The 24,162-nt window shown below is 37.7% G+C and overlaps 1 protein-coding gene across 1 annotated transcript in view; it reads right to left on the bottom strand.

The window, feature by feature from the left end:
• Nucleotides 1-24,162, bottom strand: part of LOC136884060 (intermembrane lipid transfer protein Vps13) — an 816,621-nt gene that overhangs the window by 746,463 nt on the left and 45,996 nt on the right. The window contains exons 5-6 of the mRNA XM_067156088.2: nucleotides 16,700-16,838; nucleotides 14,349-14,468 (exon numbers count right to left, since the gene is read on the bottom strand). Coding sequence (XP_067012189.2) covers nucleotides 14,349-14,468; nucleotides 16,700-16,838 — 259 coding nt within the window. The remainder of the gene's footprint in view (nucleotides 1-14,348; nucleotides 14,469-16,699; nucleotides 16,839-24,162) is intronic.

Raw genomic sequence — 24,162 nt, 5'->3', positions numbered from 1 at the left:
GGAAAGACCTGAAAACCGGGCACCTATTACTCCAAACGAGAACTGAGAATTAATCCACACGATCCGTGGAAAATCTGACTTTCAACAAGTAGAACGCCTGATTTCCTCTCGATTAAGGTTATCCACCAGTCGAATACCCTTTACGGATACGGAACACCCGCCGAATGGACCCTTAATCGAACCAAATTGACTATCGGTTGCTTTGGATAGGTTGCGAAATATTATGGGAAAGCATGGTGTTCACTACAAGTTAACAGCATCATTCACAATTGAAATAAAATTCCACCATGTATTTGTCATTCATGACACCCTAAAGTGATAAGGTAATCCCGATTCTAAATGTGCATCACCCAAACAGCTGTTCGGAAGGAACCAACAACATGATCCGCGAGGATCTTACGTTACCTCGTTCTAAAGGAACAAAACTGCGAAATGCAGGAAACACTTATTCATCACGCATTTAGAAGAAATGCCAAACACTGAAGTTAATTACAAAGTGGTAAATCACTTGAAAAATATTATTACCAAACCGATTTTCAGGTTAGAAATGGTTATGTTACGCTTAATGAAATTACCAGTCCACATTGAAAAAAATATTACAACTTTAAGGAATTCTTTCCTTAAAAAAAAAAAACAATGACTACCTTTACAGATCCGTCTACTTATTGTCTGTCCCAACATACTACCTATAAAATGATTACTTAATCGAATTCAACTACGAATAAAGTGAAAGTACGACAAAGATTGAAAATAAAATAATATTACTGGCTGACGAATCGAAACCGCATTCGCAACTCAAGTCTCACGCTAATACACTGAGTGTCAATATGCACACTATCAAAACGAAACGGACGTCAGAACGACAAAACAATTAAGTCCATAAAATAAAATAACATATCGAAATCATTAAAACTCAACACGCATGGAGGATTACAGTAAAAATATTTAATCTCTATCAGGTCGATATCCAATATTTGGGCAACCCTCATTCACCGATAGCGGCCACGTTATCTCAAGGAACACCCTTCAGCTGTTGGAGCTACGCACTAGTTGGCCTCATTATTGTCGATCTAACCCTCTTCATATTTCATATTTTACTGCAGAGGCTACCTTCGCCCAAGTCACTTCGCGAAAACAAAAGAAACATCTAATCTGAGACTTGAGCATGTACAGATGACATCCCAGACCTATCGTCGGGCTCACTTAAAATCTGTACATCCTAACACTAATCTCTATGTACATGACACCTTCCAATTTCTATCGTCGGGCGTGAACTAGGACATCTCATCATCAGTAACTCCAAGGATAACATGTGACGTCCTAAATCTATTGTCGGGCGTCAAAATGGATCGTACTACGTATCCCCTAGCATATCAGGCGAACTAACAATTTCAAACCAACTCTGACATTTCAATACACATGGGACCGCGTCTCTTACTATTAAACGAATGCAAGTCGAAAAATGCAGTAAGTCTCCATCTCGTTACAATACGTGAACTCGAAAATAAATATACGTGACGAACAATTCTCCAACTCAAACACAATCTCAGCCTGTGCAATGAAGTTTTTAGGGAAGCAATGATAATTCCCAACACACGTCTACCATTTAGTGGATGTATTCGAAATAATAATCATCACTACCGCATTAGAAACTCTCAAATCGCCTACCGTTAATTCCAAATATTTATATCAATGACATATCCAGTGAAACGAAATTCAATACAACACCAACCATGTATTCTAAATGCTCTTATCCTTGAGGTCACATTATCTTAATATTCATACGGACTTTACGTAACTAGTCACTTGACTTTTACTACCAAGATTTTTAACCTTTACTAGAGTCGTTTTCACTTGGGATCTTACTAGAAATCTACGATGCCTCACACAGTAGTCGTCTCGAATTTCGGATTGGTAGCGGAATACTCTACAGCCTGTCACAATAGTCTGTTTCACAAATACTTCCTCGGCAAACATAGCCTGTCTCAAACTCATTCTCCTCGCCTTATCCCAGCAGTATCACTTAAAATCCAGGCTTCATTTCATCTTCATTATTCCTATCCCTCTCATCTCCACATATATAAATTCTTCGCTCTCAACCCATTTTTCTTATATTTCCAAGACCCCTTTCATTTTTCAATCCTCTAGTGAAAACAACAACCATTATGAAATACACCTTTATTTTACTATTACGACTTTCGGACTTCGAGAATCCAAGAACACACCGCGACTTTCCGTATCACTGATATACACGAAGTCCCAAAATTTTTACTTCCCATGAATAAATATAACTATCGAATTTCACTGAAATATTCTGAGTGCCTGCGATCCTTGTAAAATATACCGGTTAAATGCACTTTTAACAGACAAATTTCTTTATCCCGCGGTAGACATTATTATTATTATTATTATTATTATTATTATTATTATTATTATTATTATTATTATTATTATTATTATTATCGACAAACATTTCTGAATTCAACTGATATTTGAAATTAAGACACTCTTCACGACTATATTACAATTATAGCTTTCCTAAATTTTCTTGCTTTGGACAATATCTCATAGAACATTAACACCAGATTTAAACGTCGCATTTTTACAGTTTCTTGACGTGCAATTTTCAAACTAAAATTTTCACACGCTGACCAAAATTATAACACTTTTCGCCTGATAATTACAAATATCAACCCGACAATCATCTTGAAAAGTATGTTGGGACAGAACAAAAAAATCTAACTACAACATAATACAAATATAGACAGACCTGCAAAATGGCGCCATCCTCAGTATTCTGGCTACATTGTCGCCAGATGACTTCGTGCCTTCAGCCGTACAGTTGCACAAATAACATCATTTCCAACATATCACTCTTACAAACACTGCCTTTTTCACACGATATAAAATTACAACACAAATCACGCACTTTCCTCGTTATAATGTGTACCACGAACCTCCCTCGTTCTGCAGTTCTGCAGTCAACTGCTACTGTCTGCTTTATCCCAGAGTTGTCTCTCTGTCACCCACAAACACACCAGGTGTTCAACAGATAACGAAATCAAAACTACTCTGACTAGCTTCTCAATTCTCTTACCACTTTCAAACACACATAAGGTGATACAGTAACATTTGCTGTGTACTTTAACAGACGCCTATACTTTCACAATTTGTCGGCAATAGTTCAGAAATTTTCTGTCACCTTCCCTTTCTAACCAACTGGGTGGACCTCAGCCACGAACATGTACTAAGTCGTTTGTAGATCAATCTGGTACAATTTTCTTCTGACGACGGGCGTAAGCTACCGCCGCTTCAAAAACCAGATCGACACTGAAAAATATGCAATGGGGGGTTCCACATAGTCTATAGGAGGGACGCTACGCACACTACTAAGCTTGATTGCGTAATCTGCTAATTTCGCGTCCAATAGATCGATTTTTATGAGACTTGTCCCAGACTTCCGGACAGACTTGTAATTATTTTAGATGTTAATCTCATAATTTTACCACACTCACAACAGGTGAAATAAATTATTTCTGCCCGGACGTTTCGCGCGTTTTCTTCATCCCTTGACCTTGGCACGTGGAGCTAGTTCACTGATCTGATGCTGACTTGTACTTAGGCTTAACTGCATTTATAATTTACCCTGGGGGCTCTGTCTTCACGTAGGGTTTAAGAATAATTTAGATTATTTCTTTATTTACTGTATTGCCAAAATCCCTTGTTACGCAGAATTCCGTGAATTTAAAGAATTATCGGGCACTCGAAGTCCACCGAGGTGTCACAGTATTTCACGAGCCTGCTGCGGGTGAGATCCTTCCCACGCGACATCGAGGCTCTTAGGAGCGCAACATGGCAGCCCTCAAAAATAAAAGTAGCTTGTTGATTTGAAATAAATATTGAGAAAATAAAAAATAAAAATTCTCATCGTGGAATTATGGGTTCACTATGTGTGACCAGAAGTATGTAGAAAGTTCCTTACATTGTAAGTAGGCTATTGGAGAGACTCAAATTTACAAGAAAACACACTATGTCACATTCTTCTAGAAGCTTGGCCAGGCAACATATATGAAGAGGCAATCTTGATGGTAGAGTCTAGTTGTTTTTGTGAACTCGTGTTGTGATTCTGTTGACATGCTCCTGCAGCAGTCAAATGTTTCAAGATGGCAGTCACATTCTTCTTATTCTTCGTGGTAGTTGGAGTTGTTCTAATGAGACTTGAGTTGAAGTCGTGTTAGCTGAGTATTTGAAGTTTTGTTGGGTTAGTAGTTGACATGCATCTGCTGCTGTCTTCTGAATCTTCATAGTAGTGTTTTGTTTATAATTGCAGTTTATTAGTTTGTGTACCAGTTTGTGCTGGTTCCTGGTGGAAAGCACATGTATTGTACCGATGTGTTAGCGGTTTTCTGTGCATGATGTTCAAATCATGTTTGGATTGGTGTTGTGTTTTTTTTTCTCCTGCACCATTGGGAGTGGTGAGAGAGAATCATAGCTAGTTTATGTGTTGACTTTCTCCCACACTCCTGGCCTCATGGCAGAGTCAAGTTTTAATTGACAGTAGAGTCATACCCATGGAGGAGACTATCATGCTTCCTGATCCCTTAATATCTGACCATAATTCTGTCCCATCTAACGGTAACAGTCCTTCAACTATTGAACCAGAGGCCAAGTTATACGATGCACACTATACCGGCCCTTATATCGTCTTTGTACAATCCCTTGATGACAGTAAAAAATTGGATAGTATGTATCCAATGGCCCTGGGCCAAATTTTTTATGAAAGGAAATTTGATGGTATTAACCGAGTCTCTCATAGATTTAAAAATAAGATTCAAATTGAATTTCACTCCTGAACCAAGGCTAATCTTTTCCTGTCAAATCCCATTTCACAAACTTTTATTCCTTCTGTATCTATCTATAAAGTGGAGTGATCAGAGGGGTGGATACGGACTTGACAGAAGAGGAAATTCGGAAATCCGCTGAATCGACCGTACTTATAGTGGGAGTTCAGAGTATGAACAGGCGATCCACGATGGCAAGGTCTCCCACATTCTCACAGGACCACATTCCACAGCCAGACACTGGTTCCATAAGTATCTATCTATAGGGTTTGATCCCTGGTTGATCCCTTTGTTTTTCAAAACATAATATGCCATAAATGTGAACGTTATGGACGTACTCGGAATAACTGTCGAGCTACTATCCCTCGATGTGCCAATTGCGCACAAAATCACGAGAGTCAAGAAGTGTTCTGATTCACGATGACAATGTTTCAACTGTTCTGGGGAACATCAAGTGGGGTCCATCCACTGCCCCGAGCATTAAACATCAACAGGAATTAAAAGAAGCTTGCGATGGAATTTGCTACAACTTCAGTCATTTTTTGCCCCAGTTGAAAACAGATTCGCCCCTCTCATATTCCCACAAGAATTCCCCCCACACCTACCACAGTCTACTTCAAGTTCCACAATCTCCTACACCAAGGAAAAGGAAATTTATGGCGGTTGTACAATCGTCACTGCCTAAACACAATCTTTCACCAGGATTCTATGTACGGCGATACCGTGATATTCTCCGTATGCCTTCCTCCTCCAAGAGTGATCCTACGCCCATGTCTTTCATATCTAGGAATCACGCACCGGTTCTTCCTAGTACTGTTGATAAAGATGATAGCACTTTATAAGAGAACGCTTTCTGGTATCTCACCCTTTCAATGCCACAATTAACACTATTTCCAATAAACTATCTGCCTATATTCAGGCAGTGGAACATGATTCAAAATGGTCTAAGATGCTTCTAACCATGCAGGAGGAAGTCATATCACTTTTCCACTCTTTAGCACTGTCTGTTCCAAAATCATGATCATTCTACAGTGGAATGCACATAGTGCTTTAAGTAATTAAGAGACACAAACTATTTTTACTTATTGATTCCTATAAACCACACCTGGCTGGCCCCAACCAAACAATTTCATATTCCAAACTATATTTGTATTAGACATGATAACTATGGTTATGATGGGGCCTGTATTTTGGTATACAATCAACTGCAGTTCCATTCTGCACCTTTGCCATACAGAGATTCGGGTACACAAGTGGTTGCAATTTCTGTTGCAAACATCAATGTTATTTCTCTCTACTGTCCATCGAAAATTCAAGGCTCCTATGCTAATTGGGAACATTTTTTTGCAACTTCCACAACCGTTTATCCTCAGGAGTGACTTCAATTGTCACCATCGTGGCTGGGGATGTGAGATATCTTGTCCAAAAGGAAATAAAATAACTAAATTAGCAGCAATATATAATTTGCGCATCTTAAATGATGGTTCGCCTACTCTGGTGACGGTCACCTTTTCAAAAGATAAGTGCTGTCGATTTAATAATAGGTAATAGTGAAACTGCACACAGAGTTGAACGGGAGGTAGTAAAGGACACTCATTCGAGCAATCATTTCCCCATCCTTATTGTCCTTGCCGACTATCTTCAAGCAGACATACACCCAGTCAAAGTGGATAGGAGAATGATGCACTTTAATACAACCCAATTTCAATGGTTTTTGGTGGTCAAGTTGTCTGGTACTATTATGGAAATGAACGGGGGTAGACACTGTAAAATTTAGAAGTAAAATACAAGTCATTCAAAAGAAAAACAGTGCGCAATTTTCTTAGCGGCAGCAAGGCACACGCAGTGCTAGGCAAAGTCCCACAATGATTATGAATAGCAGAGAACTGTTCAAAGCCAGTTATTTAAACACTGTCAGGCATAAAGTCACATCACAATCTAACACATACGAAGGTCCATATTCGTGTAGGAGTTGAAGACGAGCAGATTCATTGAAGCAACTTGCCAGCTCCTGGTGATCAGCGCGACACATTCAATATCAGGCACTGTGGTTTCAAACGCCAAAGTAAAATGGAGAATAGCTTGACGATCCAGTTATTTACCTTGGTTGCGGGAAAGTAAGTATATAGATAAATATAATACAATTCAGTATAATTGAGTAAGTAATTGTGCTCCTATAGCATTCTTAGAACACTTGACGTGAAGAAACAATTATGAAGAGAAAAAAATATAGTAAAAAGCGCAATACCGGAAACAAATGAAAACGTATATGCACAGTGCGCAATTTTTAAAACGTAAAAAATTCAGGTCTAGATTGAAGTAGTCGAAATCGGCGTAAGGCAGGAGTTGAGTATGGAAGAGAAAAATCGAAATGAAGGTGGAAATGATTTTTTTTTTTTGAGAAAAGATAGAATAAATTAATAGGGGAAGAGGAATAGTGGAAAAAAGAGAAGAGTGAAAGAAATTGAAGATTAAATGGTGTTGAGGAAGGATAAGGTAGGGAGATGAAGGAGGGGTAGTTTAGGGTGGGTTAGGAGGGTGAGTTATTGGAGGTAGAAAATGTGGGTAGGAACTTTGTAAGGCATGGAAAATAGAATTAGGGTTTTGAAATTTAGAATTTTTGAGAAGAAGAATTATGAAGTCTAAAAGGATATTTGGTTTTTCAGAAATGTCGTTTAAGTTGAAATTTGGGTTAAAGTACTGATCAAGGTGGATAAAGCTATTTTCAGTAGTATTTAAGAGGGGACCTTTGTTTATGATTTTAAGTATTTTCATGTCTTTTTCTATATTGGTGTAACTATGCTTGGAGTCTTATGTGTTATCCTATGGAGGAAAATCTATTGTATTTAACGGAGTTGATATGTTCGGAGTATCTGATATTGAAGTTGCGGCCGGTTTGTCCGATGTAGGAGGAATTGCAGTTGTTGCACTTGAATCTGTATACTCCGGATTTAGGAAAAGCATTAGATTTATTTAGTGATTTAGAGTTGTGTAAAATATCCAAATTTCTATTGTTAGTTCTAAAATAAATTTTCATATTGTGTTTTAAAAAAATATTATATATATTATATTTTTAAAATTTTTGTGTTTGTACAATTGTATTTCACCCTTCACAGCCTGTTTTGAATTGACACTTAGTGAAAAGGTGACTACAAATTTGAATCCTTAACTGCCAAGTTCATCTTAATCCTAAGTTTTTTAAAATGTTATGTGCAATTTTGAGACAATTGTGTTTGTTGAATCCTAACTTATGTTTATACTACACTTGTGGCAGATGACATTTAATGGAAGTGTGTCTGAAAAAATTTGAATCTTTAACTGCCAAGTTCATCTTGAACTTCCGCGTGGTTTTGTTGTGTTGTATGTTTTTGGGGGGATTGTGTTTTTGAATCCTAACTCATGTTCGTACAGTTTTGATTCACCCTTCATGGACTATTTTGATGACTGACAATTTCTGACCTTGTGATTCACTATTTTATGTCTCTTACTTTTATTTAATCATGTTGCTGTAACATTTTGTGTAATGTATGTACATGTCTGCATGTATATGGCTATGCCTATTTCTCACATTTTGGCTGAAGATGACTCTACATAGCGTTGAAACTAGTTCAAAGTAAAAATATGTTGTAACTTAAACATTATAACATTTATTCATATTGAAAAGGTGGGCCCTTTAAAGTTACCTCTCTTACGTTCTCAGTTCAATACGGACAAAAAATAAAATTCTAAGATTTAAAAGAAGGATCGCTCTGGCATGAACCTTGTGTCCTTATGCAATTCCTGTATGTTGCATATTCATGGTAGATTTATTATCCACTATGCCTAACTTTATCCCTTGTGATTTCATGTCCTCCATAATTTGGTGACCATTCTAGGGCCAGTGACTGCGTAAACTGCTATTAGCGATAAATTATAAAGAAGATTAGTTTGTGTGTGTAAATTTGCAAAAATAACTTATAAATAAAATAGTGTACACAACTGACAGCATTTTGTGTGCATCTTTGTGGATACATCACAACAACTTAAAGACAAACTCGCAATGAGAAATCTTCCAACGAACGGCAAGAAGAAATCATTGAAGACATGATTACGAGAAGATCTCATAAAAAACAGCGAAGATCCCAAAAAGTTTTTTATAGAGGTGGACGAAACACCAGACTAGTCATCGGAAGAAGAGGGAAATATTACCAAAATGTGTTCCAACTTAATGAGCATCATACAGGCACTCAATGACAAGATCTCAGACGTTAATTCACAAGTTAATTCAACCTTAACAGACATTTCGAAAGTAAATGAGAAAATTTCCGACGTCAATTCCGGCCTAACAAAGTACTTCAGAACAAATTTTGAAAGTAAATGACAAACTTTCAGACTAAATTTCTCAATCTAATTCAGTTTTAACCGAACGAATATCAGAAGTGTACACGCAGGTTTAAAAGCAGAACAGTGCCTAGAATCGAAAATTTCAACAGTAGATGACAAAATTTCGCAGAGGAATTCCCAAATTAGTGACGTCAATCAACACAGTAGATATCTGACATCAGGTCAAAACTGGGACAGATGGAGCAGCTCGATAGTAGGGTAAATCAGCTGGAAGGGGACATCTTGAATGTCAAGGAGGAGGTGGAAACTCAGGTTTCTGGCATAAAACAGGTTGAGGGGAGAATTTCGACCATCAAGGGAGATGTGCAGAATATGAGAGAAAGCGTCCTTCACATGGTAGAAGATAGATTAACTCTAACAGGACCTATCAGCACGCCACCAACCACCTCATCAAACCTAACCGGCAAAACAGAACACCTCTCTCAATTGCCAATGTTATTAATTTGATATACATACACAAGACATAAGCATGAGAATGCAAGACTACCTTTGTCTTCACGCAAACGCCGAACATTGGCTTTAGTAATGCCGTATTTTCTTTTAGCTGCACAATTATTCCCTATTTCCGTGTGTTTAATAACATTAATTTAAAATTGGTATCATAATATCGAAGAGAACCCGTTGAAAATTTCCTGGCAATACTTGTTCCAACGTGTCTCTACAATAAGATGATCCATCACGAAAGTATTTCTGTTGTCAATAGAACTTTACTAAGCGGTTGCTGCTATACGCATGTCTTGCTTGTCTATTCTGGCCAGCTTCAGCGGCTAGTGATGCGGACATTGAAGGTCAACAAATTTTGTGTGCTGGGATATGGCCATTCTGCCCTTGCTTTTTTCACGCACATACCTCACAATTTCATCTTCGACTCTTGTAAAGCATCCTTGTTGCAGGCCAGTGATTGCATTTGTTCTACACTATGCATTTTTAAGCTATCATCGGCTTCATGCTAACGCCGAACATGGGCTTTAGTTATGCCATATTTTCTTAGGGCTACACAATTATTCTTCATTACTGCATGGTTAAAAACCACTAACTTAAAATTGATACAATAATATCAACAAGAACCCGTTGAAAATTTCCCAGCAATACCTGTTCCATGTGTCCCAACAATATGGTGATCCATTGTGAAAATATTTCTGCTGTATATAAAACCGTTACTTTTACTAAGCGTCAGGTGCAGCAGACACGTTATACCTCTGCCACTGGTTAACCATTGCCTTTCTAAGAATTCTAAGGGTTGCACCTTTGCTATTCCAATTCAAATGACATTTCCTGCGCAGCTGGGGCTCGGAAGTACGGTACATCATGGTCAACATTGCAGTTAGCTCAAGAGAGTAGGCCTAATGTCTTGATGCCTTTCTGTGGATTAGAGAAACATTTTTGTATAGGCTAGTAGAATATCATTCTGTCTTCACTATCTTCTGAGAACCAGTGGGGGCAGGGGGGGTGGGGTGTGGGGGTGAAAAAGGGAAGCAGTGTGGTTACTGTGGTAGCTGCCAGTGGTGTTCATTACTACAACATTGTGAATGCAACATGATCCGTGATTTTCCACATGAAATTCTGAGAAAAAAAATGCCTTGAATTCAGAGAAATAAGATAATGAAATCATCACAATGTCATTTCTAATTTCAATACTTTTATAATTTAAATACTTTAAATACTTACTAATATCAAATAATTAAAATGAATCAACTAAAATTAAAATAATTACAATTACATTCTCTGTCAGTGTGTTACATCTGCCACAAGCTAATGTGCACAACAGCACAACTGCCAGTTGTGCTGAATAATAATTACCCACTGGCTGTCTGGTGCTAGAAATCTATTCGGTCAGGTAAGGATTAACAAGAGCACAAAGGTGTTAGTGTTGAAGAATGACTAGGTGTAGTCCAGTTTTTGTGGATATGTGGGAAGGAAAAAGTAAGGAAAATGAAGGGAAAGTGATGCCACAGAGGATCCAGGTTATGACAGATGGACTCAGTTAAGAGCAGCAGAAGGCAATGAGTCCTAGACTCTGGATAAAACTGAAATACCAGAAGTGCATGGTGCATAGACTGCAGCAAAACGTAGATTATGTAGATCCAGATGTAGTTACCAATAACAATATTCTGATTGACCAATAACCATTTCAACAATAACTACAAGCAGAAGCTATGTACAAGGAATTCAGAACAATCAACATATACTGTACATCAACAAACCTACGTAAATCAGTTCAGCATTTCGAATTATAGACCTGCAGTAGTGCACAAGAAAAACAGCAATTTCAAAATGTGCACAGAAATATCCAAGAATCTGACAGAAGAACATAAGGGCCATGTGATGTAGCAAAGATCACTAAGGGCTTTATATTAAGAGACTGAAGTGACAGATGGACAGACGGACGGATTGAAAAGAGTACCACATCTGCATTTGTCTAGAGATGAATAGATATGGAAAACCAAAGACAATTCAAAAGATGGCCAAGGATGGAAAACTAACTCGTATGTAGAGAATTGAAATATAAGGCCTACATACGGTAGTTTACGTCACAGCTTCGACAACTGAATACTTTTCTGCACTATTTCAGTTTTAAAAATTGACAGTAATATGGAACAAAGCTGTATCAAAGAGACCAAAACGAGCACACAGGAAAATAAAAAATTACGAATAATGGTTACCTTACTTTGGATTCCTGGTCATTCTAATATTAAAGGGAATGAACAGGCCGATGCCTTGGCCAATGTGGCAGCTACAGGACAGGGTGTAGCATACCATTTGGTATTATCCTTTACTGATTTTTGGAGCAGTTGTAGAGATACGAATGGACAATTATGACAAGATGCTTAGAGTCACCCCTCGAGTAGAACTGGTCAAAGTTTGTTTACGCTCCTTCCGATTATAATACCAATATAAATGTTCGGTTTTCGGAAATGCCGAGGTGCCAGAATGTTGTTCTGCAGGAGTTCTTCTACATGCCAGTAAATCTACCAACATGAGGCTGACGTATGTGAGCACCTTCAAATACCACCAGACTGAGCCAGGGTCAAACCTGCCATGTTGGGGTCAGAGGGCCAGCACCTTAATCATCAGAGCCATGCAGCCCGGTAATCGCTCACAATCCTGCAACTTATTTATTACTCTATACAGTACATCACCCGAAAAAAGCCTCATCTCTGATTCCAATTCTTTACTTATATACACGCGAAAATGAAGGTCCAATGATGCTGCCTTAGGGAACTCTCCTCTAAATAATTAAGAGTATCAGATACCATACTGTAATGTTTCACCTACTCTACTTTTTAGAATTCTATTTTCTAGAAATTTAGCCACCCATTCAATCACTATTTTGACTGACCATGTTTTTTCAGTAGTCTCCCACGATCTACCCTACCAGAAACCTTGGATAGGTTGGTAATTTTACAAACCATCTTAAGATATTCAGAAAGAATGCTTTCAGATACCTTACATGAAGCACTTGTCAAACTGACTGGCCTGTAATTATTATTGGCTTTATGTTCATCACCCTTTCCTTTGTACACAGGGGCTACTATAGCAACTCTCCGTTCACTTGGTATAGCTCCTCCACGCAAACAGTAATCAAATAAGTACTCCATATATGGTACTATTTCCCAATAAATTGCCTTCAGTAACCTACAGTATATCCCCAGCATTCTTATTAAACCCGGTCACTTTTCTTGTTTTCAACTTTTGTATCATCTTGTAAATATCTTTGTTTTCACAGGTAAATTTCAGCACTTTTTAGTAATAATCACCTCCTCCACTGGACATAATCCTTACATTCAACAATCTTTACATACTGCTAACTGAATACTTCTGCCTTCTGTAAATCCTCACATTTTACATGCAATTCCCTACTGCATTATTTTACTGATCTCCATCCAATCTTGCATACTGCATCAGTCACTTCCCAAGTGCCTGAAGCTTTCCACTATTTCAAGGTCTTGTCCCTAATTTTCACAGTACCTTTCCCTTCTCTTTCTCCTCCAGTCAATGCCATTGTCTTAGTTTTCTCTATGTTTATTTTCATTCCATGATTACAAAATAAAATAATAAAATAGATAAATAGCCCTGTGAATCCTCTAAGGGCTATGGCCACCTGCAATGCAGGGACAGTGCTCACTTTAACTCATCAGGTGAGCAGGTCCTGAAGAGCATTATTATATTGGTTATTTCCTAGTTTGTTTCATGAAAACGAATTACTGCATATTGTACACTTGTGTAGTCTCACCCCCGAGTGGATGCAATGGTGTTTTTCGAGATCAACAATGTGTGAAAACGCACTGTTACATTATTGACATTTGTAAACTTTTTCCCCAGGGAGGGTTGAAATTCTTTCTTGGTGAAAGCGTACCCTTACATGTTTCTTTCTTCCATAGCTTCTCCTCTGAATATTGCAGACGTTTCTTTTAAGTTCTTGAGCTTATCCTCTGTTGAAATTTTTTTATGACATACTTAGCATATGCATGTCCTCCTTTCACTATGTGCTCCATGATGAGTTATCAGATCACTATTTCATGCAAATGTCTTAATGTCTGTTTCACAACAGTGATTACAAAATATACTCCCTCAACATGCCCAGTTGACCTTGTATTTCCTCTTCATTTGTTTCCTATAACACAGGATCATCTGGAAACATATACTTCAGCTTCCTGTCCCCATATTTTAATTCAGTCTCCTTCAAAATTTCAGCTATTATCATTATGAACAACAATGGTATTAGTACACTTCCCTGTCTTAGTTAAGTTACATTTCAAAATCATTCTGTCCCACCCACAGGAGTATGGAACACCATTGCATCAAATGTTATACACTGCTAGCAAGTATCTGATCATTCATTTTCCAAATTTTTCTGTTTCATGCCTTTCTGTACCTTTGCTAAAGGGACTCTAATTGTATTCCTTTACCAAATCAAGGAATGTCATACTACATTCCCATTGGTTTTCCATGACCTGCCCCACACAAGATGTATCTAGCACTGATCTTCCTTTCTTAGCAATATGAACCATTTCTAATTGTCCTTCCACCTTTCCTCTCTTTCTTGTAGCTAGTATACTCTGAAATATTTTTTTGTTTTCAAAATAAAACTGAAAATCTATAATATGTTTCAAGTTCACTTACCTATTGCCAACCTATCCAACTCCAGATGCAACCACACCTTAGGAATTTTGAAGTTGGTACGATCAAGTTCAGGTTTTGGATTCAGGCGCAACCTGACGAATGAATTGATTGGTCCAAGCACTAAAAAAAAACAAAGTTACAGTACTAAAAAACAATGAGCTAACAGAAATTTGAATATGAACAATTTAAAAGACAACAACAACAACAACAACAACAACAACAACAACAACAATAATATGGATAACAGGCTGACAAAGAAAATTCTAAATCTAGCTCTAACCCTGAAAATCCGCAACAATTGGTTAGCAGAAATTCATGAAGATCTACAAGAAATTGGTATTGAGGATGAAACCATTCAAGATAGAATGAAATTTAGAAGCTTAGTAAACAAACATAAATTTGCAGAGAAACCAACAAGAAAAAATACAGGCTGGACAGAAACACGCAGAAAGGAATACAGTGAAAAAAAATGAAGAGATATTGGGAAGAAAAGACGAGAAAACATTGTGCAAAATAAGTTCAAACGCGCTCCACAGTTGGGCACAACGAATAAAAAAATATAAATGAACCTTTTTGATTTTGGCGCCTGTTTGGTGCGCATGTGGTTAGAGACTGTTAGAGCAAGCAAGGAGGGTTCTCTGGGAGGTGCACCATAGCTCACAATGTCTCATCCAAGCTGTATTCAGTTGCTCTCACGATGAGTGAAAGAGAGGTACACCCGCACAACGCATCATAATAAAATTTCTCGTCCGAGTTGACCTTGCTGAAATTCGTCGCCGTTACACACACAGTTCAGGGACAGAACCCTCTCATGGGCCCGTGTGCAATACTGGTGTAATGAGTTCAAGGACGGACGTGAGAAAGTTGAAAACATGACGCACCCACTCTACACCTGCACCAGCATCACAGCGCAGAACATTGCGGCTGTTCGAGAGCTTATTGAAGCTGATACGCAAACAACTGTGCTTCAGATCAAGCATGGGAGTGTTCCGACAATTATTGGAAAGAACCTGGGATTCCGAAACGTGTCAGCTTGTGGGGTCCTGAGGCTGCTAAATGAAGAGTAGAAGGCTGCATGGCTTGCAATTTCTCGCAAGCTTCTGACAAGGCATGAGGCGGAAGGTGACTCCTCTTTGAGGTGAATCATCACTTGTGATGAGACCTAGATCCACCATTACAATCCCACGTCAAAGAGTGGCAGTATGGAGTGGCAGAGGCGCGGTGATAGGCCAATGGCGAAAGCCAAGATGTGGTTGTCTACAGGCAAGGTCTTAGCCACGATCTTCTGAGACTACAGAGGAGGCTGGCTGATTTTTCGAGAATGTCAGACCACTACTGCAGCCTACTATAGCAATCTTCTTCGCCAGGTTCGCATTGCCTACAGGTCAAGAAGGTGCGGCATCTCAATCAGATCTATACTGCTCCTACATAACAATGCTAGACCCCACACTGCAAGACTCACCCAGCAAACATGCACATAAATGCACTGGAATGTCCTGCCACATCTACCCTATTGTCCAGACTTGTCACCGTGTGACTTCCACATGTTTGGGCCGTTGAAAGGTGCTCTTGGTGGAGAGCGCTTCACAACCAACGACGAAGTGAAACAGTTTGTGCGCAATAGCGTCATACATGTCCGGCTACCTTAGTTGAAAATGGGATGAAGAAATTGGCTATCCGGTGGTAAAAATCAAAATGGCGTATGACTTAGTGCCGGGAGAGTCCGAGGACATGTTCGGCTCACCAGGTGGAGGTCTTTCGATTTGACTGCACGTCGTGATGAGGATGAAATGATGAAGACAACACACACACCCAGCCCCCGAGTCAGCGAAATTAACCAATGATGGTTAAAATTCCCGACCCTGCCGGGAATCAAACACGGGACGCCTGTGACCGAAGGCCAGCACACAAACCATTTAGCCATGGAGCCGGACTATCCGGTGGTAAAAGTGTATAGATAGGATGGGAACTTATGTCGAAAAGTAAGAACAAAGTAAACGTATGAAATTTTGATGAATAAAATAGTTACAACAAGAGGCTCATTTATATTTGTCTTACCCTCATATTAAACATTCATTTTCTAAATCTTTTCTGTTTCATGACTTTCCATACCTATGTTCCGGGATTCTAATCATATTCCTTTACCAAATCGTGGAATGTCATACCATTTATTTCTTTTCCATATTCCCACTGATTTTCCCATTAATTTATTATTATAATTATCCATTTAACTGGAATCCCTAGACTTTTTGTCTATTCTACTTTACTAAACAATGATAAAACTAGTACAATACAAAGGTGACTTAAAAGATTAAACGTTCAAGAGAACATATTGCATAAATTGTACTTACTATACAGGAATCCTTCTGGACGGCGATCTTTAGTGCTGATAGTTTTAGAAAACTCATCTAGAAGAACTGTCGGTTTATCCACCGGAAAAGACCTTCCTCGGGGGTTCCAATAAACTGCCAAGCCTTCAAGATTCAGAACCTGAGGAATAACAACAATTTTGTGAAATATTTTCATGGTCTTAACCATCATTCGTAACATGGGTAACATGGGTAACAACAAAATTTTAACACACACCATCTATACAGCATATGCAATTTCAACAACATAAGCAACAAGGGACAAGTTTAAATTCAAACGAAGATGCTTGCTTGTTGTTTTAAGGGGCCTAACATCGAAGGTCATCGGCCCTTCAAAAGAAGAAAATGACTCCATTATAATACAATATACTAGTTAGGGTCACCAAGGCCTCCTATATGTCATCCCTATTTTGGTGAGTCTTCTGGTTCACATATTTAAGGAACTCTGTCCAGTGTTTTTAAGTTCATTGGCCTTCATGGACAGAAATACTTTTTGGAGATCTACATGCACATTGTAGGTGTATTTTTCAAATGCTGGCAGCGTGGATCAGAGATCATAAAGTCGGAAAAGATTTAATTTTTTTCGCTGTTCACATCTCCCAATTACTTCCTTTCACTTCCTTTTATGTCTGAGTGTTAGGAACAAATGTGAACATTTTGATTTTGTGAATACCTATAAATGGTTTACTGCATCATGTGTACTGAAAGTATTAGAAAAAAAAAAGTCTTGAACATGCGTGTATAACCATAGAAAAATGCCTTTCAAGTTAGGAGAAAACTTATTACTTATGCTTGTGAGAAGTGGGTAGCTGTTTTATTTGTGAATGCGGGAGCGTGGTTATAAATATACAAAATTTGAAACCAGTATTATCTTTCGTAATGACTTCTTAAGGATCTAATGCTCATACAGAGAGAGTATTTTCAATCTTGAACAATAAGTGGACTAATACGCATATAAGAAACAAATGCTAGTAAACTGGTTAAAGCTGAAATGCAAATTCTTACAAACTTCAACATGACTCTTAAAGAATTCCAGTTTTTATCTACTGCTGTTAAGTTTCTGAATGAGTTCAAATCAAACTGTCAACATTCATAATTAGTTGAATGACGTTTTAGACAAATAGTTATATAAATTGGCAGTGTAAAAGAATTAAAAACATCTAGAATAGTATGAAATGACATCAGTTGGGCTCGGAAGTAGAGGAATTTTTTTTTCTGAACTGCTTGACGACGAGACCCAACATAATATACGTTCATTCTAGGTCACTGTATACCAGAAAATGGTGGGTTTTATTTGTCCTTTTTTGCTTTTTCCAGATGTTTATGACTTATTGGTCCTTTGTAGCCTCTTTTTTTTTTTTTTTTTTTTTTTGCGGGGGCCTTAATGGCTTTGTTTACAACTTCACCTTCTTTCAACTACATTGTTACCACCCATTCTCAATTCAAATCATTATTAGTTCATCAGTCACCTTTTAAACATCTTTTCTCTAGTAAATACATATACTTGAACCAAAAGTGAAAAGAGAGAAAATGAAATAAAAATGAAATGAAACTAGCACTTGAAAAAACCACGGGTATCAAATTATGTGATTGTGTGCAAGATAAGTAAAATATTGAAAGGAAAAAATTTTAATGCGAGTATTTTTGAAGAGCAAGATCTAACTTTCTTCAAGTATGAATCCTTAACATCCGTTGATGCGGAGAAAAGTTTCTCGATGTTTGGCAACGTGCTATCTGAAGAAAGAAAAAAAAAACTATAGAACCTGGACCTGACTACTGTGATATTCTGCAACACCAACTGAGCTAAGGTTTCTGAATTCCAATTCCTGTACCCTAGTGTGGTTAAGCCAAATGTGATTCCGGTTATACTAATTTCAATTTCTTTCTCCAGGATGTCCTATTTGGGTTCGCTGAATTCATTCTAAGTGAGAAAAATATTTCATTCTAAATTCTGCAAGTGCTTTTTAAACAAACATGGAATTCATTTTTTAATTATGTTAATCTAAATATATTTTACTCATATTTTTGTACTGTATGTTGCAAACCACCAGAATTTTGCATTTTTAAATATTATTTTCCTTCATTAAATATGTAATTAAAACTAAAATTATGAATGAATTTGAATTGCAATTTTTAAGACCTTTTTGCCAGTTTTTTAAGTCCATTTTGGATACTTTAAAGTCTTTTTATAGGTCTTTTTCAGCAATTTATAGGTCTACAACTCCATAGCCCTAGCCATCTATGTCAATAATATTCTGTTGAGGTAGTTTTTAAAACTAACACGGGAAGAAGAGTAGGACAATTTAAGACAGACATTTGTGGGAGCAGCAATTGAGGTACGGTATGCAGGAAAACAAAAGCAAAAGTTAAGGGAATGGAGACACGGTAGTGGACAGGCAAAATAAAAGAAAAGAACAAGGTGAAAAAAATGGATAAGGAAAAGCAAAAAACGTATCAGAGGGATAAGAATAAGATAGAAAAGTTACATGTGGAATACAAAGGATTGAAACTACAAATAAAGAGGAGTATCAAGGAAGAAAAAGAGAAATGTTGGGGAGAGTTTTACCAACAAAATTAAGCAAGATAGTCTAGGAAATCAGAAACTATCATAAAGAGTAATAAATCAAAAAGAATAAATCAAGAAAAAAATCAAGGCATTAGAGAGGGATGTATCCATAGCACATGACAAAAAGGGTCTTCAGAAGGTGATGACAAAGTATTTTGAAAAACTTTATAATGAGGATGACTGCTCAGAGGAAGGAGGAGATAAGAAAATGAAAATAGGTGGAGAAAAAGAAGAGAACCCGATAACATGGTTGGAACTTGAAAGGGCAGTGAAAGCAATGACCAAAGGTAAAGCAAGTGGAAAAGACTAATTCAACGCTGATATGATTAAGGCAATGGTTTGGTCACATGAAAAGAATGGCTCCCCACAGGACTCCTCAAGCATACTTTGACCACAGTGTTCTCGGGAAGAAACCAAGAGGAAGACCTCATGATGTTTGGCAGAAGCAGATTTTCAAAGACCTTTAAAATACACCCTATTTCAAATTACCTGGGAGATAAGAATAAGAAGTCCAGCCGCGTGCACGTTGCACTACTAGTCGCATAAAAACATAAGTCAAGAAACCATGAGATCAATAACTAGTTCAAATAATCTGTAACTAACATGTTATAAGAAGAATACAACTTTTATACAATCACCAGAATGATTCAAGTTGATATTCAATACACTTTTGAAGGTTAATGTACTCACCAATGTCGCCTGTGGAAGAAATATAGATTACTCAATCCCGTCCATATCGTCGTTAACATTTATCACTATCCGTTCAATAGAATCGTCTACTAACTGGTTTATATCCCACATTTGTTTTTCTTCTGTCTTGATGACGTGTTTTACACACCTTTTCCAATGTTGAGGGGTCACTAGTTCAATCCCTTCCAGCAGCAGTTTTCTTACTTCCGCAAGGGTGAAAGTTTTGTTGCCTCGAGCCACATGGCGCTTAACTTAGCTCCACACACATTCAGTTGAATTTTTAAGAACAATCGTACAGAGGTAATCTTAAAACGATTCCCTTGCTGTCCAGAAACTTAATTATATCTCCCTTTCTCCACGATTGATTGGGCAGTTTCTCAGTTCTAACCGAATGGCAAGATGCATCGTCCATAACAATTACCGTATTGGCTTCAAGACAAGTAAGAACATTCACAAACCATTCTTCAAATACATCTCCATTCATTTCCTTATGATAGTCTTTTGTGGAGTTAGATTCAAAACATGCCTTTGCTGGCGGGATGTAGAGTTTACAGTGCACTGTATCTTCTGGTTTGGGCTAGAATAAATTTGTTACGTTCACTGACCTGTCTCAGTCTCATCCTTAGCTTTGACAATATGAAAGTGACTGAGTTATGAGCAATTCTAGTAATACCCATTCCTTATGCAGCCAGTCCCTGTTATGAATGGATGAAAATACTGCTCACAGGGTCAGTTGGTGCATGCATTTCAGTAGGCTTGGCAGACATATGTAATAGCAACTTCTGGCTCAGTGAGGAAAGCAACGGGAAACTACCTCACTCCTCATTTCCCTAGTATGCCTCTTCAGTGACACCTAGGCTATTTATGACAGCTGTTGGTGGAGCTGTAAAGGATCAAACCAGCCTTTGGGCTGACTACCCAACATACATGATTAAGGCAGCAGGAAGCAGTGGACTACTGTGGCTATTCCGAGCTCTCAATGCCATATGGAAGAATGAAAGAATACCTGAAGATTGGCAACAAAAAAGCATTGTACCATTGTTCAAAAAAGGAAATAGGAAGACATGTGAAAATTATAGAGGTATAACTATTACCACATGGGCTAAAAATAAAGGAGAAAGTCATAGACAAAAGACTGAGGGGTATAATAGAAACACAGAGGAAGAACAATATGGCTTTAGACCGAATAGATCACAAATAGACTTGATACTTATAGTGCGAACGATAATAGAAAAACTTCTGGAAAGGAACAAGGAAATCTTCATATTTTTGGATTTGGAAAAAGCTTATGATAGAGTTAAGAGAAAACATGTATGGGAATGCCTATTGAAAAGGAATATACAAAAATCATTAATTAACAGGATAAAAATGTTTTACCATGACAGTAAAAGCAGTGTACAAGTGGGGAGTGGTGACAAACATTTTATACAAAAAAAGGTCTCAAGCAAGGAAGTGCACTGTCACCATTATTGTTTATTATATTGACGGATGAAATCATAAAACTTGTAAAACAGAGTATCAGTAGTGATGAAGTGAATGCTTTGGTATTTGCGGAAGATGTGATTTGGGGAAAGGGAGGAAAGGATGTACAAAGGAGACTGGACATTTGGAGTGAAAATATGAAGGAGTTCGGAATGGTAATTAGTAAAAAGAAAACTGTAGTAGTGCACTGTGGAAAAAAGAAAAAGAAGACAGGTGAACATTGTACCAGAAACACTGCTACGTGAAAAAATTTTCCGAAATATGAGAGTTAGCCTCTTAACTGGGCACGACGTACATATTCGTACACTGAATGTTACAGGGTAATGGGCATGACAAATATATATGTACTCGTCTTTTACCACGAATATCTCCTGGGTATGACGAGCTAATTTGTCGCGTCGTATATTGTCATCTTAATTGATATATTTCCCGCACGATAGCAGCAAATACCACGTCACACTTCTTAAAACTTGTTTTTGTTTAACCTTGCAGTCACGAGCGAGAGATTGGGTGGATACAAATCCAACTGAGATAAAAACTCTAATTGGACTTCTAATGCTGCAGGGGATAGTTCATAAGCCAGAAAACAGTATGTACTTCTCAAAACGGGAAAGTATCGCAACCCGTTACTTTTAGAAAAGTTTATCTGAGACAAATCATTGCAGTTCTAGCGAGGTAAATGACGTAACTGACCGTAAAGTTAATGTAAAATCTTTCACAATGTCACTAGTATGATTAATTCATAAATATTCCTTTCTTTTATTTGTTTTATTTTTAGGTGCTAACATATGAACAAAACACACAAATTTCAACCTGGTAAATGACCTTGCAGTTAATGAAAAATAGTTCAGAATGTCACATGCATGATATATTTATAAATACCCCTTGCTTTTATCTTTTCCAACCTTCGGCTGTAAAATATGGGCCAAACTCTCAAATTCCCATCAGGTAAATGACCTTGCAGTTATTGTAAAAATGATTAAACATTTCTCTAAAAATTAATTAATTAAAACTACTTTATTTTACCCATTGTATCACAGAAGAATGATATTAATGATATTACTAACTTTTCTGTCTATCCTGCCGTGTAACAAACAACCTGCTGAAGAAATACAAAAAAATTATTTAAAAATACCCAGTTAAGAGGTTAAACTTTGCGCGGAGTGAAGGATAGGCAAGCCCGATGATCTCCGCTGGCGTACACAGCAGAGATGTGCCCATCTCGGGCCGGCTTCACGCAGCGAGCATGACCATATTTGGTGATGTTCCGACCCTATCCATAAAGACTATTTGAAGTTAAGATACAATTATTTTTGCACCACCATCATTGAGGCCATAAAAACAGCTGCAAACTACCAAATTCTTGAGCAAATCTACCATGTACTTTAGGATTTATACAGGTGGATAATATCCAAGTTTCGAGATGCTTCATTGGTTCCAGGTATAAAAGCAAGGTGATCTAGGCTATTCACAGGCAGTAATACGTGATGGGTGGAGCTCTACAAGTGTGGCAGACCGAACCTATGTCCAGTCCGGACTGTGTTTCAGTGGGACGATACTCTGACTCTCTAGTGCTCAGTGGAAGTGGAAGTGGAACATAGTATTTTTCTTCAAGTACCATATTAGGACTTGTGTTTTCTTTACAAACAGTGTTGTTCCAAAGGAACACAGAATTTTATTTTCAAGTGATACAATTTCTCCAAATGTTGTAATTTTTCCAAGTGCCACATTTGAACTTGCGGTTTCATAACAAACTGTGGGAACATAGAATATTTTCAAGTGCCACATCTGAACTTGTGTGGGAACATAGAATATTAATGCCATATTTGAACTTGTGTTTTCTACTCATAAAGTTCCAAGAGAACATACAATTTTTCAGTGCCACATTCAAACTTACAGATTCTACTTAGTAATAATTATTCACAGACAGTGTTAAATATTCTTCAAGTGCAGTAAAACACTAATAATTATTTATAGACAGTGTTGAACAATCTTTGAGTGTACTCATTATTTACAGACTGTAGAACATTCTCCGAGTACCATTAAACTTATTTAATTTATAACAAACATGCTAACATGTCCTGAACTTCCACGAACTGTAAATATTACGTTCAATGTCGAGTTCCAATCATAAAATTGCCGAAGCCATTCAGTTAGGAACAGCGATAATACAAGTTACAGATCTAACAGAATATTTCAGAATGTCACGCCAATATCAGCGGACTTACGTCGCAAACTTGACCTTGTAAAAACCTACGTCACCTATAATGGCACAAGCACTATAGACCTAGTTTTCTACCGAGGAGAGGACATCGCTATCAAAAGTCAGCAAGGCCTGTGGCAAACATCCAACGCGCCGCTGACCAAGCACATCACTATCCATACTAAACTTCTACTGCTAAGAAACAATGCTACATCAAACACGAAAATGCAAACCACCTCACGGAAACTGAACATACAAACATTAACCAACAACACGCAAGCCGTCAAAGACACAAAAAGACACTTACAAGAAAACAATTTCAAACTTGCAATGTCTACCATTTACAGCGCTATAACAGCAGTGACGATCCCAATTAAACCAAGAAAGGCAAAACCGTGGTTTGATGATGAGTGTTACCAGGCAAGACTCAGTAATAACAGAGAGTGACTAGAATAAGCGAGAGAAAGGAAAGCCTACAAACTACTCCTGAAGGACAAGAAGGCA

This window comes from Anabrus simplex, chromosome 1, assembly GCF_040414725.1.
Source record: "Anabrus simplex isolate iqAnaSimp1 chromosome 1, ASM4041472v1, whole genome shotgun sequence".
Lineage (NCBI taxonomy): Eukaryota > Metazoa > Arthropoda > Insecta > Orthoptera > Tettigoniidae > Anabrus > Anabrus simplex.
This window is presented reverse-complemented; position numbering and strand designations above follow the sequence as displayed.